The sequence below is a fragment of the Triticum dicoccoides genome, chromosome 2A (assembly GCF_002162155.2).
Source record: "Triticum dicoccoides isolate Atlit2015 ecotype Zavitan chromosome 2A, WEW_v2.0, whole genome shotgun sequence".
NCBI lineage: Eukaryota > Viridiplantae > Streptophyta > Magnoliopsida > Poales > Poaceae > Triticum > Triticum dicoccoides.
The window spans coordinates 697,968,684-697,984,253 of NC_041382.1; the positions used below are offsets into that span (position 1 = coordinate 697,968,684).

The following is a 15,570-nucleotide window of genomic DNA, read 5'->3' on the forward strand; positions in this document are numbered from 1 at the left end:
TCCATCCCTCCCCTCCTGTACCATTGCTCTATTCCTTTTTCTTCATTTTTTTTCTGATTTTTTTGCGTGGTCGACATTGTGTAGTTGCTATGCATGGAAGTTGATGAATGCTATGGACTGAACATTGTGACCATACACTATTGATTGCATAGCCGTATTTCCTTGCAATGGAGTTCGCTTGCTAGGTATTTGTGAAAATGCTAGTATGGAATTTTCTTCTATTTTCTTGTACTTTGTAGATGTGAATGGTGATGTTCTAGATTGTAGCATGGTAGATATTTAAATTGTGCTTCATACCGGATAGAATTTTGCTTGCTTGAAGTACTGGTCGACATGGTGGTTTGGGATGATGTACATGTGAAGAAATTCGTTGATATTTGCAAATTAGAGGTTACTGATGGGAACAGGCCCTTAGGTTATTTCAATAGGAAAGTCTGGAAAAATATTTCTGGTAGGATAGCTGATTCTTGTTGTGCAAGAGGACGATAGGTTAGCTATGTTGACGGAGAACATAATCATGTGAACCATGTATTTTGTGTGGTCTTGTAATAATATATGGCATAAGTTTCTATTTGTATTAGCTATACATATGCAATATTAAAAAGAAGTTCAAAAAACTTGTCGATATTGTCATTTTTTTCCCTTTCAATATGACCATTGAAATGTGAATCAGTGTACATATTGTTGCTTTACGGTCAATTAACATACAAACAGTCTTTCAGCGTCCAGGGGCATTACAGCCAACTCCTACCAAATCTATAGTTTCACAGTTGTCTCAACCAAACAACTTTCAACTGTCCCATAGTTCTGAGCACACATCAGCCTTCTCACAGCTCACAGCAGGTTTTTCAGAATCTACAGTCAACCAAACAGACCCTAAGAGGGATAGAAGAGAGAACATAGAACACAGAGAAGCAATGTTCCTGGAGGAGGATATTTCCATCTTTTCGTGTACCGGTTTACGCTCCAATAAATTTATCTTGCGTTTGCCGCCATATAGGGTGATTTCGCAATTGACTGTCAAAAGGATGGGCAATGTGAAGACATAATAAGGATTTAATAATGCCGTTGATACAGTTTTCATGCTTTTGACTTGCAGGAGTTTGTCTGACTTCTCCAATCAGAGCATTGCAGAGGGAAAATAGTAATGGAGTTGATAAATGCTAACCCTGTGATTCATGAGAAAAGGGAGAGGCGCATCCGGCAGGCACCAGAAAACATAGATGAAAATGCACCAGAGGCCATAGACCAGCTTGAAATATTTGATATCCTCTATTGTTTTTCCTTTATATATGGATCTAGTAGCTTGCTTTCTTGCTATACTTTATTGTCTGGTACCGTGTTAGCATAATTACCTTGTACTCCTTAACATTCTTACATCATATTAGAGACATAAAGGACCCAGAACATCCATACTCATTGGAAGACCTTAATGTGGTAAATGAAGACTCAGTCGAAATCAATGATGAACTTAGTCATGTCAGGTAAGTTGGCATCTGTCTATTGGAACTTTGGCTGCTACAATTCAGGAATCATAATGAAATTAAATCGTGAGGATTCCTGGTCGCTTTGGTTTCAGGGTTACTTTCACCCCAACAGTGGAGCATTGCAGTATGGCCACTATCATTGGCCTTTGCTTACGTGTGAAGCTCATGCGGAGTCTTCCACCTCGTTACAAGGTATGCTGTTGGTGTGCGGTAAAAAGGAACTCCTGCTATTATAGTTCCACAACTAATCGTAAACTGCTTAAAAGAGAAAAGAAGAGAAGAAAGTAACAATCAGTTCAATTGTGAACTGCTTAAAAAGAAAAGAAGAGAAGAAAATAACGAGCTGCCTTAATATGTTGCTGAAGCCATGGTATTTTAATTAACATGTCAGTGTATTTATTATAATTTAGGAAGTCTTAAAACACTGAGCTAGATGAGCCATCTGTGTCAGACCACTTAGGGCCAGTTCTTTTGGGGCTTATGGCTGGCTGTCTACCCCCTCCCCAGCTTATTCTAGAACCTAATTTTTTTTCTAGAAACCCAACCTAAAGTTTTATTTTGGGGCAGCTTATTTCCACAGCCATACATAAGCCCGAAAAGAACTGGCCCTTAACTTGCTACTGCCATTATGGAACAAGTTTTTACTTCAAAATTCAGATACCGCAAACACACTCTGGAGGCACAATAAGTGCAGTTTCTAATTTCAGATACGTGTGGTGTAAATGCATCATTAATGGTTAGAAACAATGGTAATTCATTAACATATATGCCAAGTATTTCATAAGCAAATTTATTGAGGACTAATTAGGTAGGGTGGATTTTGCTCCTGTCAATGACAGTGCGGGGAAATTGATACTTTTCTGCTGCTTATTAGCTATTACTGCCCATAGTTTCTTCAAAACAATCAGACATTGTATTGATTTCTGACCCATGTAGGTGGACATACGGTTGACGCCTGGATCACATGCAACTGAAGCTGCCGGTATGTGTTCTACGATATACATTTTTATACCTTACAGTTACCACACTATTTTGCCCGGAACAATATATCAGTATGTTTTTTCCCCCTTCTTTCCCAGTGAACAAGCAACTGAGTGACAAAGAACGCGTCGCGGCCGCGCTGGAGAATTCAAACCTGCTGGACATAGTGGAGGAGTGCCTGTCACCGACGCTCGGCTGAGACCTGAGTAGGACTGGAAACCAGTGCGTGGATACATTCCCAGACTACAGGAGATTACATATGCTATGCCACTCAGCATATTATTACTTTGATTGATGTTTGAGAAGAATTCTTTAATTAGGTGGCGCAGGACGTGTGCATGAATTCTGAGGCCCTGCGCCTCTCTGAGAACGTTGCTGCCGCTTAAGCTCTCGTATCGTAGTGCCAGTATGTAGGTCGTCGAGTGCTGCTATTTTTTTCTTGGAGGAACTGGGTGCTGCTATGTTTTTGTACGGTGCTGATTGTACATCGAGGGATGTAGTGTGGTGGTCCGTGCTGTAAAATTTTGTCATGTTTACGGAGAAGGGTCTATGTTTATCCTTTTTTTAACCTCATGTTCTATCCTTTTTAGTCATGCTTCAGTTGCTGAATAAAATAAAAGAGCGTCACTGCTTTTTTTTTAGATTCAACCTCGCTGCCTTGTACGTACGTATTATCTAAGTGGCCTCAGCCACGACAATGTCACAAATACAATCCGGTGGAACATAAAACCAAGTAGGAGTATTACATATCTAGCTAGTTTATCGTGGCAGATTTGCGGTTCGTCAGAAAATTCATCCTCTGAGGAGAGAAAGAAAAGAGCACCACTGCTGAGGGAGGTGTGGTGACGCGTGCTGTCTGTCCAGTAACTCTTTTCCTCGGTCATTATTTCACAATCATATTTGCAGAGAATGATTTTCTATTTTTTAGATTTTATAAAGATCTGTGTTGGTTTTTTTGGGGAAATGATTCATGGCCGTCGTATCTGATTTTAGTCATATGATATGACTCAGGGGGCAACGTACTACCTAGTTTAGATTTTGCAATTGAGCCTTTGTTACAATTAAACCTGGCCATGGGCAGCCCGGCCCGGTCGGTCCGACCCGACCCGGGCCGACCGTGTCCATGGGTCGGGCTCGGGCTTAGATTTCAAGCCCAAGGCTGGGCCGGCCCCTGTCATATTCATGAGTTAACGAAGAGGCCCGGCCCAAGGCCCAACAGGCTTTTAGCGCTATGGGCTGGGCTCGGTCTTGATTTTTAGGCTCGACGGCTGGGCTGGGTCGGGTTCGGGCCTGGGTTTTTTGCATCGGGCTTTGGTAGGCCCGGCCCGACAGATGGCCAGGTATAGTTGCAATCTTCCCCACAGCAATAAGTGATGTGGTGCGGGATCTGGATTTGGATCCCCCTGTGAGCAGTCACCTCCCGTGCTCTCCCGAGCTCCTCGTGAAGCCAATGCCTCCATGCGTACTCCGACCTTCGTCGTCGGTAGAACACCGACGAGGCCGCCCATAAACACGTTGAAACATCCATTTTGCATCATGTTTATCTACTGTTATTTATAATATTTTTATACATAATAATGCTTTTTGGAGTAATTCTAATGCATTTTCTCTCATAATTTGCAAGGTACATACAAAGAGGGAGAATTTCGGCAGCTGGAAATCTAGACCTGAAAAAGCTACGCCAGGCTACCTATTTTGCACAACTCCAAATGAGCTGAAACTTCAGGAGGAAAATAACTATCGGAGGGGGGCCACCTGGTGAGCACAAGACCCCAGGCGCGCCCTGGTGGGTTGTGTTCAGCCCAGCCCACCTCTGGTGCCCATCTTATGGTATATAAGTCATTTTGACCTAGAAAAATAAGAGAAGGACTTTCGGGACGAAGCGCCGCGTCTCGAGGCGGAACTTGAGCATGAGCAATTTTGCCCTTCGGCAGAGCGATTTCGCTGGGGGAAACTCTCTTCCGGAGGGGGAAATCATCGTCATCATCATCACCAACAACTCTCCCATCTTGGAGAGGGCAATCTCCATCAAATCTTCAACAACACTATATTCTCTCAAACCCTAGTTCATCTCTCGTGTTCAATTTTTATACCGAAACTATAGATTGGTACTTGTGGGTGACTAGTAGTGTTGATTACATCTTGTAGTTGATTACTATATGGTTTATTTGGTGGAAGATTATATCTTCAGATCCAATATGCTATTTAATACCCCCCTGATCTTGAGCATGATTATCATTTGTGAGTAGTTACTTTTGTTCTTGAGGTCACAGGAGAAATCTTGTTGCAAGTAATTATGTGAATTTTATATGTGTTCGATATTCTGATGGTATGTATGTTGTGATTTCCTTAGTGGTATCATGTGAACGTCGACTACATGACACTTCAACATATTTGGGCCTAAGGGAATGCATTGTGGAGTAGTTATTAGATGATGGGTTGCGAGAGTGACATAAGCTTAAACCCTAATTTATGCGATATTCCGTAAGAGACCGATTGGATCCAAAAGTTTAATGCTATGATTAGAATTTATTCTTAATACTTTTCCCGTAATTGCGAATGCTTGCGAGGGGGTTAATCATAAGTAGGAGGTTTGTTCAAGTAAGAACAACACCTAAGCACTGATCCACCCACATATCAAATTATTAAAGTAGCGGACACAAATCAAACCAACATGATGAAAGTCACTAGATGAAATTCACGTGTACCCTCAAGAACACTTTGCTTATCATAAAAGGCCGTTTTGACGTGTCCTTTGCCTCAAAAGGATTGGCCTACCTTGCTACACTTTTGTTACTATTATCGTTACTAGCTCCTTACAAATTATCTTGCTATCAAACTACTCGTTACTTATAATTTCAGTGTTTGTAGAGAATATCTTGCTGAAAACAACTTGTCATTTTCTTCTGCTCCTCGTTAGGTTCGACACTCTTACTTATCGAAAGGGCTACGATTGATCCCCTATACTTATGGGCCATCACACGTCGACGAGGTCTTCTTTCCCTGTCTTTCTGTGTCCACAACCAGTGCCCATGGCCGCTCGAGCGCGCACGCCAGAGCTCCGCTTCGGGCCGTCGCCCAACTATGACGTTTGGCCCCCATGTTGCATCGCCTACACCATCACCTTCATCGCATACGCAAACACCCCTTCTCCCTTCCTCAACCAGAGAAGCTCCGGCGCGAGGCCATGACCTCAAGCAATGCAACGTAGTGACTTTCTGCAACAACAAGACATTTGTTGCCAAAAATTTTTTATAACAAGAGTTCGGTTGCAAAAAAATAATTTTAAAAGTACTCTACAACAAGAGCTCGGTTGAAAAAAATCTAAAAAATATTCCACAACAAGGCCTCTGCAACACAATCTTTGTTAGTACAAAATTTTCTACAACGAGATATGTGTTGCAAAAAGGGTTCTCACAACACGGCTTCTGTCGCAAAAGTACGGCGACGCTTGACCGGGAGTTGTGTCAGATCGGACAGCTCGTAGACGGGCGGCGGCCGGCACGTAGCACGACCATTTTGTTTGAGCGGTAGATCTTTGTGTTTTTTTTTTTTTTTGCTTTTAGTGGTAGATCTTTGTGTTGGTCTTCATCCTTTTTTGTCATGCTGCTTCCGTTGAAGGAAGCTTCACTGCTAGCCCAGTCGTGAGCCCACGCGTGGCCCATGCCTAAAAACCAGACTTGTGTGGCGTACAAAGTTACGAACAGTCCCGCACGCTCACGGCAGCCGCCCCCGCCCGCTTGGTTTCGCTTGGAGTGGAGGAAAAGGGAAGGAAGAGCTGCGCACTCCGCTCCAGATAGAAAAAGATCAGCGCCGTGCTCTCCATCTCCAGTCTCCTCTCCACTGCCCCGCCCCGTCTCGGTCTCACTCCGCTGCAACCTGCCAACAAAATCTCCGGAGCCCAAACAGCGGACGGAATCCCTCTTCCCTCCCCTTCGTCGCCCGCCCCTCTCCGCGCGCGCCACCATGTCGGCGTGGGCCGACGCGGCGCTGCTCCTCGCCTCCCCGTCCCCCTCATGCTCCCCCCTCGCCAGGCCGCGCTACGGGCGCCTCCGCAAGGTACGCCTCCTCCTCGCCCGCCTCCCGACGGCGCCCCCGTCGCCCGTTTCCTATTCCCAGGCACTCAAGTGGGATCCAACTCGTGGTTGCCGGATGGCCTGATGCTCGACCGGTTGTCCCTGCACCTCTGCGTGCATTTGCCTTGCTTCTGTGAACTGTAACCGCGCATCTGAGCAGCGCCGCGCCGCGCCGAGGTTTGTGTGCTGTCGGAAGTGTGTGGCGTCCGGTTTCAGGGCGCGTAACGACTTGCCTCACGCGCTTGCTCATGCACAATAGCTGTGGCGTTTAGCTGTCGGCGTGTTTGGGCAAGCATGCGTGTTAGTTTAGTTAATCTTCATCTTGAATTCAGACTTTATCCAGCGGAAATGGCACCAGTACGTGGTGAAACCCTGAACAAGAAGCATGCCTGAATTTTGCTTTTGTTCTTGAAAAAGCTCACGGAATTGTTATGTGCTCCCTCCGTTCACAAACATAAGTTAGTTTGGATATTTCAATATGGACTACATACGGACCGAAAAGAGTGAACAAACACACTAAAACATGCTTATATACATCCGATTTAGGAAAAGGTTAGAACATCTTATATTTATGAACGGAGGCAGTAGCCGCCTGCCTAGAGTGCCATAGCATTCGATATGATGTATTGCATTTTTTTAAACAGTTTTGCTAAAGCACATCTAGATGTGCCATAAGTATTGCACATCTAAGTCATATGTCATTGATCTTACATTGAGATTCGTGTGAATATATTTTTTCCTTTTTTTCTTTTTCTCTTTATGCTTGATTCACTCACTTAGATGTGCAATAACTAGAGCACATCTAGATGTGCCCTAGTTTTTTAAATTGTTCATGATGCCTATGAACGTAACATTAACTCTTTTCATTTATTTATTTACAAGAGTTTCTATCATTTCACATTATCTATACTCTATGCACCTGGTTTCGACAAGTATTCTGATGCTCCTGTTATGCTCAACTGCTCACTTCTGATACTTTTGCTAAGGGTTGATTGTGCCCAACACTTAAGTGATCTGAAATTTTTATTTCGCGTTGCGTGGTGACTGATGATTATCGAATTTTGTCTTATCTCTTGCTCAAACTGTTCTGCTCAACTCGTGTATTTTCAGTTAATATCTTTATTTTACCCGTGCTGCATTTGCATTTCAATGTCAAGTCTCTAAAACGTCCTATATTATTTTAAAGAGGAAGTAATTCCTTAGCTGAATGGGAAATACCATGATATTATATTGGAGTTGCATATCTCCCCGTTCAAGTTTCAATTGCTTTTTTGGGTCAACTGGATGATGTTGCTTTGTTTCACAGGGCTTTCCTTGCACCACTCGTTCTAAAGCTGGATTCCAAATCAATCATTACCAAGCAAGGAGCTTAAAGGTTAAAGCAAAGATGGATTCTGGTGATGGCGAGACACAACTCGCTCCAGTTAAATTCGAAACCCCAAGTGGTCAACTTCTGGCGCAGATGCTGCAATCGCAGCCTCACCTAATCCCTGTAACAGTTGATCAACAACTTGAAAACCTGACAGCAGAGAAAATTGCCCCAAAGGAAAAGGCTGCAAAAGTTCCCGAGGACCTCCTTTACAAGTAAGTATCAATAATTATAGGAATTGTTTTCCGCACATCAGCAACAGATAGTCTCGTGTCATATCTGCTATGTAAATGTTATAGAAAGGAGAAGACACTAGATATTCTGTTTGACTCATATCAATTAATAATGCATCAGTTAACGAGTTATGCTAATTGAACTACAGGCGAATTGCAGAAGTCAAAGAGAAGGAAAGACAGAATACCCTGGAAGAGATCATCTACTGCTGGATTTTGTTCAAGTTCATGGAAAATGACGTACAAATGACACCTGCATTATCATCATCAGGTGGCCCTGTAGGCGACGTCTCCTCGTTGCCTAACCAGGAGTATAAGCTGCAAAACATACACTCTCAAGACGCTCTTGAGATGATACAGAACCATCTCAACCTTATCATGGGGGAGCAGGCAGCAGCGCCACTAGATACCGTTGTTGAGATCAGCAACTTAAATCTCGGGAAGCTCTACGCAGCATCCATCATGTATGGTTACTTCCTCAAGAGGGTGGACGAGCGATTCCAACTCGAGAAAACCATGAAGACGCTCCCACCAAGCCTCAACGAAAAACTATTTACGGAGAGAGACATTAAGCCTAATCCATTCATGGACATGGAGTCCCTGGTACGGATGACGCCTGATGGGGAGATGGTTGATGTGGAGGAGGACGAGGAAACAAACCCAAACAAGCTGAGGTCCTACGTCTCGCGGCTGGACGCCGATACGTTGCAACGGTACGCTACCATCAGGTCCAAGGAATCGGTCTCGCTGATAGAGAAGCAAACGCAGGCTCTGTTTGGTCGGCCGGATATCAAAGTGCTGGATGATGGCTCTGTTAACGCTAAAGATGGTAAAACTGTGACGCTTACGTTTACAGAGCTCACGCACCTTGTCCTGGAGGCGGCTGGTTTCGGGGCCTTTTTGTGGGAGGCTGAGAGCCATGTAGAATCCAAATACCATTTTGTTAACAGTTGATTGTGCGTTTTGTTAATCTGGAAATGGGTTTCTGTGCATTTGATAGGGTAGGATCCAGTCCATCTCTGGTATGCCTTTTCAGTGTAGCTGATGCTCTTGCTCTTGTTTGCTCTCTATCAGCAGCAGCCAAGGGGCACGAATCAAACCGTCACTGTCCATGGCTGATGGCTCCATGGCCCCTCACAGTCACAGATCAGATTGTAATTTAACAGAGGAATGGAAAATGTTTCTTCTTATGATATACTCCTCCGTCCCAAATTACTTGTTTTAGATATGCCCCTCCTATCCATATTACATCCGTATCCAGACAAATGTAAGACAAATAATATAGATCAGAGGGAGTAGTATTATTCTCTTTACAACAGTTGTATATACTGCTAGTAAAAAAGCCTTTTTTAGTTTTTGCGTCTTTCTCTCCAGCTTTCTGTGCACCTTCATTCCCAACTTCTCCCTGGCGATAGCTTATGAACGGGACATCCTAATCGTCGCTTCAGGCGCCCGTTTAGGAACCTGGCGCTCACGTAGCCGCTGTCATGGGCGGGCCCAACAAGCGCTGCTGGTCGCTTGACCGCTCATGCAGTCACTTTGTTCGCTCAGGCACGCCCAAGTGGGCCGCGGCTGTTTTTTGTATTGTTGATCTTGTACAAAATAACCGTACGGTTTTTTAATACTTATGAATTTTTTTATAAAATTTAGAAAGGTTTACGGATTTTAAAAATAGTTCATCCATTTGAAATTTTTTATCTGTTTTGTAAAAAAGTTCATCCATTTTGAAAAACAAATAAAAAAATTGACATAAGTTCATCGATTTTTGAAAAAGTTCACAAACATAAAAAAGTTCACCGATTTCAAAAAAAGGTCCATCGGTTTAAAAAAGGAGGTTTGGACAGCTCGCCTTTAAATTAGCAACCCAGCAACGGGCCTAGGATCTCGCTCAACCGTAATCAACATTTAGCTGATAGATTTTGCTAAAAAAACATTTAGCGTAAAGATGGTAGGTACATAGTACCACATCGCCTGTCCAGATGAGACGAAAGGAAGCCTCAGGGTATAAATCGGAATGGAGGAGTGCCTAGTTAACCACTTACCTGGTCGGGGTCTATGGGTGATTAAGAAGACCCATGGCCTAAACTAGTGTCCTCCATTGCACTTTGGAGGAGCATCGGTTTACCATCTCCCTTTGTGGGAGAGTTTGACGGTGTCCAACTAGGTGGATCGGGTCGAGGACCCATGACGGTTCATTAATGGGCCACTTTAGGCAACCCATGAGATATACGAGGAATATTCCACACGACTTGGTGATTAGTCAATAAAGGAGAAGAAGTTTATCAAAAAAAAGAACAACCTCGTGATAGATACATGTACTCTGTACTATTCTCCATATGAATACAATCAAAAGCATGACGTAGGGTATTATCTCTTCAAGAGAGCCCGAACCTGGGTAAAATCTTGTGTCCATGTTACCATCGCTTCAAGACACCTAGCTTAGGACCCCTACTATGAGATATGCCGAATTTAGGACGGACAGAGTGGACGTCATAATTTGTGGTACCAGGGGTACGTGTTCGCATGCCCCCTACTAATTCAAACTATAAATATTTAGTAAAAAACTAAAAATCAAGTCGATCTAAATCTTTAGGTCTAAAATTTGTCTTAGTGCCATCTCTCCGAGTGGGAGAGTGGACGTCACGATCTGTGGTAGCAGGGAATGCGTTCCGATCGAAATAGTATGATCTAAACAAGGAAGAGCGCTTGCCATTCGTTGGTTATTAGAAGCATCCCAAAAGCATCCAGGGTTAAAATATGACCGTTAAATTAAGTTCCGGATTAGTAGATGCTGCCAAAGGGAGTGAGAGTGCCATACGAAAAAAGGAAGCGACTCATAGAATGGTAGAGGCAAATAGAACTCTTGCACGTTTGTATTAATCCATGAATAAAATCTATGTATGTAGACACATGGATCCGTACATCTTGATCGGAAAGAATCAATAGAAGGAGAATCAGACGATATCTTTCTCGAAACAAATAAAAATAAAAAGAAAGAGAAAACAAAGATCATGATCAACTAGGGGATTCCGTTAATATACCATTTCAAAAATCAAAACAATCGGGACTTTTCGGAGATTGGATGCGGTTAATAATTCATGATCTGGCATGTACATAATGAAATATTCATTCTCGATTCTATATTTTTTATGAAAATGTTTCATTTGCTTCTCTTCAATGGAAGTTTCATTTCCTCACAATGTATCCTAATTTTGGCCTAATCCTTCTTTTGATGATCGATTTAAGCTCTGGTAAAAAAGATAGACCTTGGTTCTATTTAATCTCTTCAACAAGTTTAGTAATAAGTATAATGGCCTTATTGTTCTGACAAAGAGAAGAACCTATAATTAGCTTTTCGGAAAATTTTCAAACAAACAGTTTCAACGAAATCTTTCAATTTCTCAATTTATTATGTTCAAGTTTATGTATTCCTTTATCCGTAGAGTACATTGAATGCACAAAAATGGCTATAACAGAGTTTTTGTTATTCACATTAACAACTTGATGTAGGGTAGAACCCTAGATGCCCGATCTTTCACGATTGGAGCAAATCCCGCGAGGAACACGAGGAACACAAAGGGGAAAACACGGGAGAAATCACTCAAACCAACAAGATTCGATTACACATGTGCTAGATCCTTGAAACACAAAGAGATACACGATCCACGATCTACAAGGGACGATACAAGTAGCAAGTTCTTCTCCGTGAGAAATTCTTGAGGGGGGTCTTCCCGTGAGGTGTCTTGAATCCACTTTGGGGATCTTCTCCATAGAGGTCGTGAACTCCGATGGAGAAGGGATCAAGTGAAGAGCAAAGCTTCTCAAATGAGCTACTACTTTGCTAACCCTATAACGTATGTAGGAGAAGAGTATATATAGTCTCGGGGGCAAAAGGGTACATGGGCCTCGTGTTGGAAATATGCCCTAGAGGCAATAATAAATTGGTTATTATTATATTTCCTGTTGGAAATATGCCCTAGAGGCAATAATAAATTGGTTATTATTATATTTCCTTGTTCATGATAATCGTTTATTATCCATGCTAGAATTGTATTGATAGGAAACTCAGATACATGTGTGGATACATAGACAACACAATGTCCCTAGTAAGCCTCTAGTTGACTAGCTCGTTGATCAATAGATGGTTACGGTTTCCTGACCATGGACATTGGATGTCGTTGATAATGGGATCACATCATTAGGAGAATGATGTGATGGACAAGACCCAATCCTAAGCCTAGCACAAAGATCGTGTAGTTCGAATGCTAAAGCTTTTCTAATGTCAAGTATCATTTCCTTAGACCATGAGACTGTGCAACTCCCGGATACCGTAGGAATGCTTTGGGTGTGCCAAACGTCACAACGTAACTGGGTGGCTATAAAGGTACACTACAGGTATCTCCGAAAGTGTCTATTGGGTTGGCACGAATCGAGACTGGGATTTGTCACTCCGTGTAACGGAGAGGTATCTCTGGGCCCACTCGGTAGGACATCATCATAATGTGCACAATGTGACCAAGGAGTTGATCATGGGATGATGTGTTACGGAATGAGTAAAGAGACTTGCCGGTAACGAGATTGAACAAGGTATTGAGATACCGACGATCGAATCTCGGGCAAGTATCGTACCGCTAGACAAAGGGAATTGTATACGGGATTGATTGAATCCTTGACATCGTGGTTCATCCGATGAGATCATCGTGGAACATGTGGGAGCCAACATGGGTATCCAGATCCCGCTGTTGGTTATTGGCCGGAGAGTTGTCTCGGTCATGTCTGCATGGTTCCCGAACCCGTAGGGTCTACACACTTAAGGTTCGATGACGCTAGGGTTATAGGGAATAGATATACGTGGTTACCGAATGTTGTTCGGAGTCCCGGATGAGATCCCGGACGTCACAAGGAGTTCCGGAATGGTCCGGAGGTAAAGATTTATATATGGGAAGTCCTGTTTTGGTCGCCGGAAAAGTTTCGGGTTTTATCCGTAATGTACCGGGACCACCGGGAGGGTCCCGGTGGTCCACCAAGTGGGGCCACTACCCTCGGAGGGCTGCATGGGCCAAGAGTGAGAGGGGACCTGCCCCAGGTGGGCTGGTGCGCCCCCCACCAGGGCCCAAGGCGAAGAGAGAATGGAAAAAGGGGAAACCCTAGGCTCAGATGGGCCTAAGGCCCACCTAGTGGTGCGCCCCCCCTCTCTCCCCCCTTGGCCGCCCCTAGATGGGATCTAGGGCTGGCCGCCACCCCTAGGGGTGGAAACCTAGGTGGGGGCGCAGCCCCTCCCCTCCCCCTATATATACTTGAGGTTTTGGGCTGCCATAGACAAGAGAACATCTCCTTCTTGGCGCAGCCCTACCCCTCTCCCTCCTCGTCTCTTGCGGTGCTTGGTGAAGCCCTGCTGGAGTACCACGCCCCTCCACCACCACCACGCCGTCGTGCTGCTGCTGGATGGAGTCTTCCCCACCCTCTCCTTCTCCCCTTGCTGGATCAAGGCGTAGGTGTTGGAAATATGCCCTAGAGGCAATAATAAATTAATTATTATTATATTTCCTTGTTCGTGATAATCGTTTATTATCCATGCTAGAATTGTATTGATAGGAAACTCAGATACATGTGTGGATACATAGACAACACCATGTCCCTAGTAAGCCTCTAGTTGACTGCTCGTTGATCAATAGATGGTTACGGTTTCCTGACCATGGACATTGGATGTCATTGATAACGGGATCACATCATTAGGAGAATGATGTGATGGACAAGACCCAATCCTAAGCCTAGCACAAGATCATGTAGTTTGTATGCTAAAGCTTTTCTAATGTCAAGTATCATTTCCTTAGACCATGAGATTGTGCAACTCCCGGATACCGTAGGAGTGCTTTGGGTGTGCCAAACGTCACAACGTAACTGGGTGGCTATAAAGGTACACTACAGGTATCTCCGAAAGTGTCTGTTGGGTTGGCACGAATCGAGACTGGGATTTGTCACTCCATGTAAACGGAGAGGTATCTCTGGGCCCACTCGGTAGGACATCATCATAATGTGCACAATGTGATCAAGGAGTTGATCACGGGATGATGTGTTACGGAACGAGTAAAGAGACTTGCCGGTAACGAGATTGAACAAGGTATCGGGATACAGACGATCGAATCTCAGGCAAGTATTGTACCGCTAGACAAAGGGAATTGTATACGGGATTGATTAAGTCCTTGACATCGTGGTTCATCCGATGAAATCATCGTGGAACATGTGGGAGCCAACATGGGTATCCAGATCCCGCTGTTGGTTATTGACCGGAGAGTCATCTCGGTCATGTCTGCATGTCTCCCGAACCCGTAGGGTCTACACACTTAAGGTTCAGTGATGCTAGGGTTATAGAGATATTAGTATGCGGTAACCCGAAAGTTGTTCGGAGTCCCGGATGAGATCCCGGACGTCACGAGGAGTTCCGGAATGGTCCGAAGGTAAAGATTTATATATAGGAAGTGCTATTTCGGCCATCGGGACAAGTTTCGGGGTCATCGGTATTGTACCGGGACCACCGAAGGGTCCCGGGGGTCCACTGGGTGGGGCCACCTGCCCCGGGGGGCCACATGGGCTGTAGGGGGTGCACCTTGACCTATATGGGCCAAGGGCACCAGCCCCAAGAGGCCCATGCGCCAAGAGAAAGGGGAAAGGAAGAGTCCTAAAGGGGGAAGGCACCTCCGAGGTGCCTTGGGGAGGAGGGACTCCTCCCTGGCCGCACCCTTCCTTGGAGGAAGGGCCAAAGGCTGCGCCCCCCCTCTCCCTTGGCCCTATATATAGTGGGGGAAAGGGAGGGCAACCAAACCTAAGTCCTGGCGCCTCCCTCTCCCTCCCATGACACATATGCCTCCTCCCGCAGCGCTTGGCGAAGCCCTGTTGGAATCCCGCTACTTCCACCACCACGCCGTCGTGCTGCTGGATCTCCATCAACCTCTCCTCCCCCCTTGCTGGATCAAGAAGGAGGAGACATCGCTGCTTCGTACGTGTGTTGAACACAGAGGTGCCGTCCGTTCGGCGCTAGGATCATCGGTGATTTGGATCACGACGAGTACGACTCCATCAACCCCGTTCTCTTGAACGCTTCCGCGCGCGATCTACAAGGGTATGTAGATCCACTCCTCCCTCGTTGCTAGATGACTCCATAGATTGATCTTGGTGACATGTAGGAAAATTTTGAATTATTGCTACGTTCCCCAACGGTGGTATCAGAGCCAGGTTTATGCGTAGTTTTTATGCACGAGTAGAACACAAAGTAGTTGTGAGCGTTGATTTTGTTCAATATGCTTACCGTTACTAGTTCAATCTTGATTCGGTGGCATTGTGGGATGAAGCGGCCCGGACCGACCTTACACGTACTCTTACGTGAGACTGGTTCCACCGACTGACATGCACTAGTTGCATAAGGT

General features: G+C 44.6%; 2 protein-coding genes and 1 pseudogene across 3 annotated transcripts in view; all 3 read left to right on the forward strand.

Annotated features, from left to right (window-relative positions):
- Window positions 1-3,041, forward strand: part of LOC119356362 (protein AE7-like) — a 4,064-nt gene extending 1,023 nt beyond the window's left edge. For both annotated transcript variants that reach the window (XM_037623313.1, XM_037623314.1), the window contains exons 2-6: window positions 1,100-1,265; window positions 1,379-1,484; window positions 1,580-1,679; window positions 2,424-2,469; window positions 2,567-3,041. In XM_037623313.1, coding sequence (XP_037479210.1) covers window positions 1,148-1,265; window positions 1,379-1,484; window positions 1,580-1,679; window positions 2,424-2,469; window positions 2,567-2,667 — 471 coding nt within the window. In that variant the 5' untranslated portion in view covers window positions 1,100-1,147 and the 3' untranslated portion in view covers window positions 2,668-3,041. The remainder of the gene's footprint in view (window positions 1-1,099; window positions 1,266-1,378; window positions 1,485-1,579; window positions 1,680-2,423; window positions 2,470-2,566) is intronic.
- A 3,171-nt stretch (window positions 3,042-6,212) lies between these two features.
- On the forward strand, window positions 6,213-9,459 carry LOC119356361 (UV-B-induced protein At3g17800, chloroplastic-like). The gene is made up of 3 exons (XM_037623312.1): window positions 6,213-6,527; window positions 7,851-8,128; window positions 8,296-9,459. The coding sequence occupies exons 1-3, from the start codon at window positions 6,435-6,437 to the stop codon at window positions 9,098-9,100; spliced, it is 1,176 nt and encodes a 391-aa protein (XP_037479209.1). The 5' UTR covers window positions 6,213-6,434; the 3' UTR covers window positions 9,101-9,459.
- A 721-nt stretch (window positions 9,460-10,180) lies between these two features.
- Window positions 10,181-10,304, forward strand: LOC119359814 (annotated as a pseudogene).
- Window positions 10,305-15,570: the final 5,266 nt, after the last annotated feature.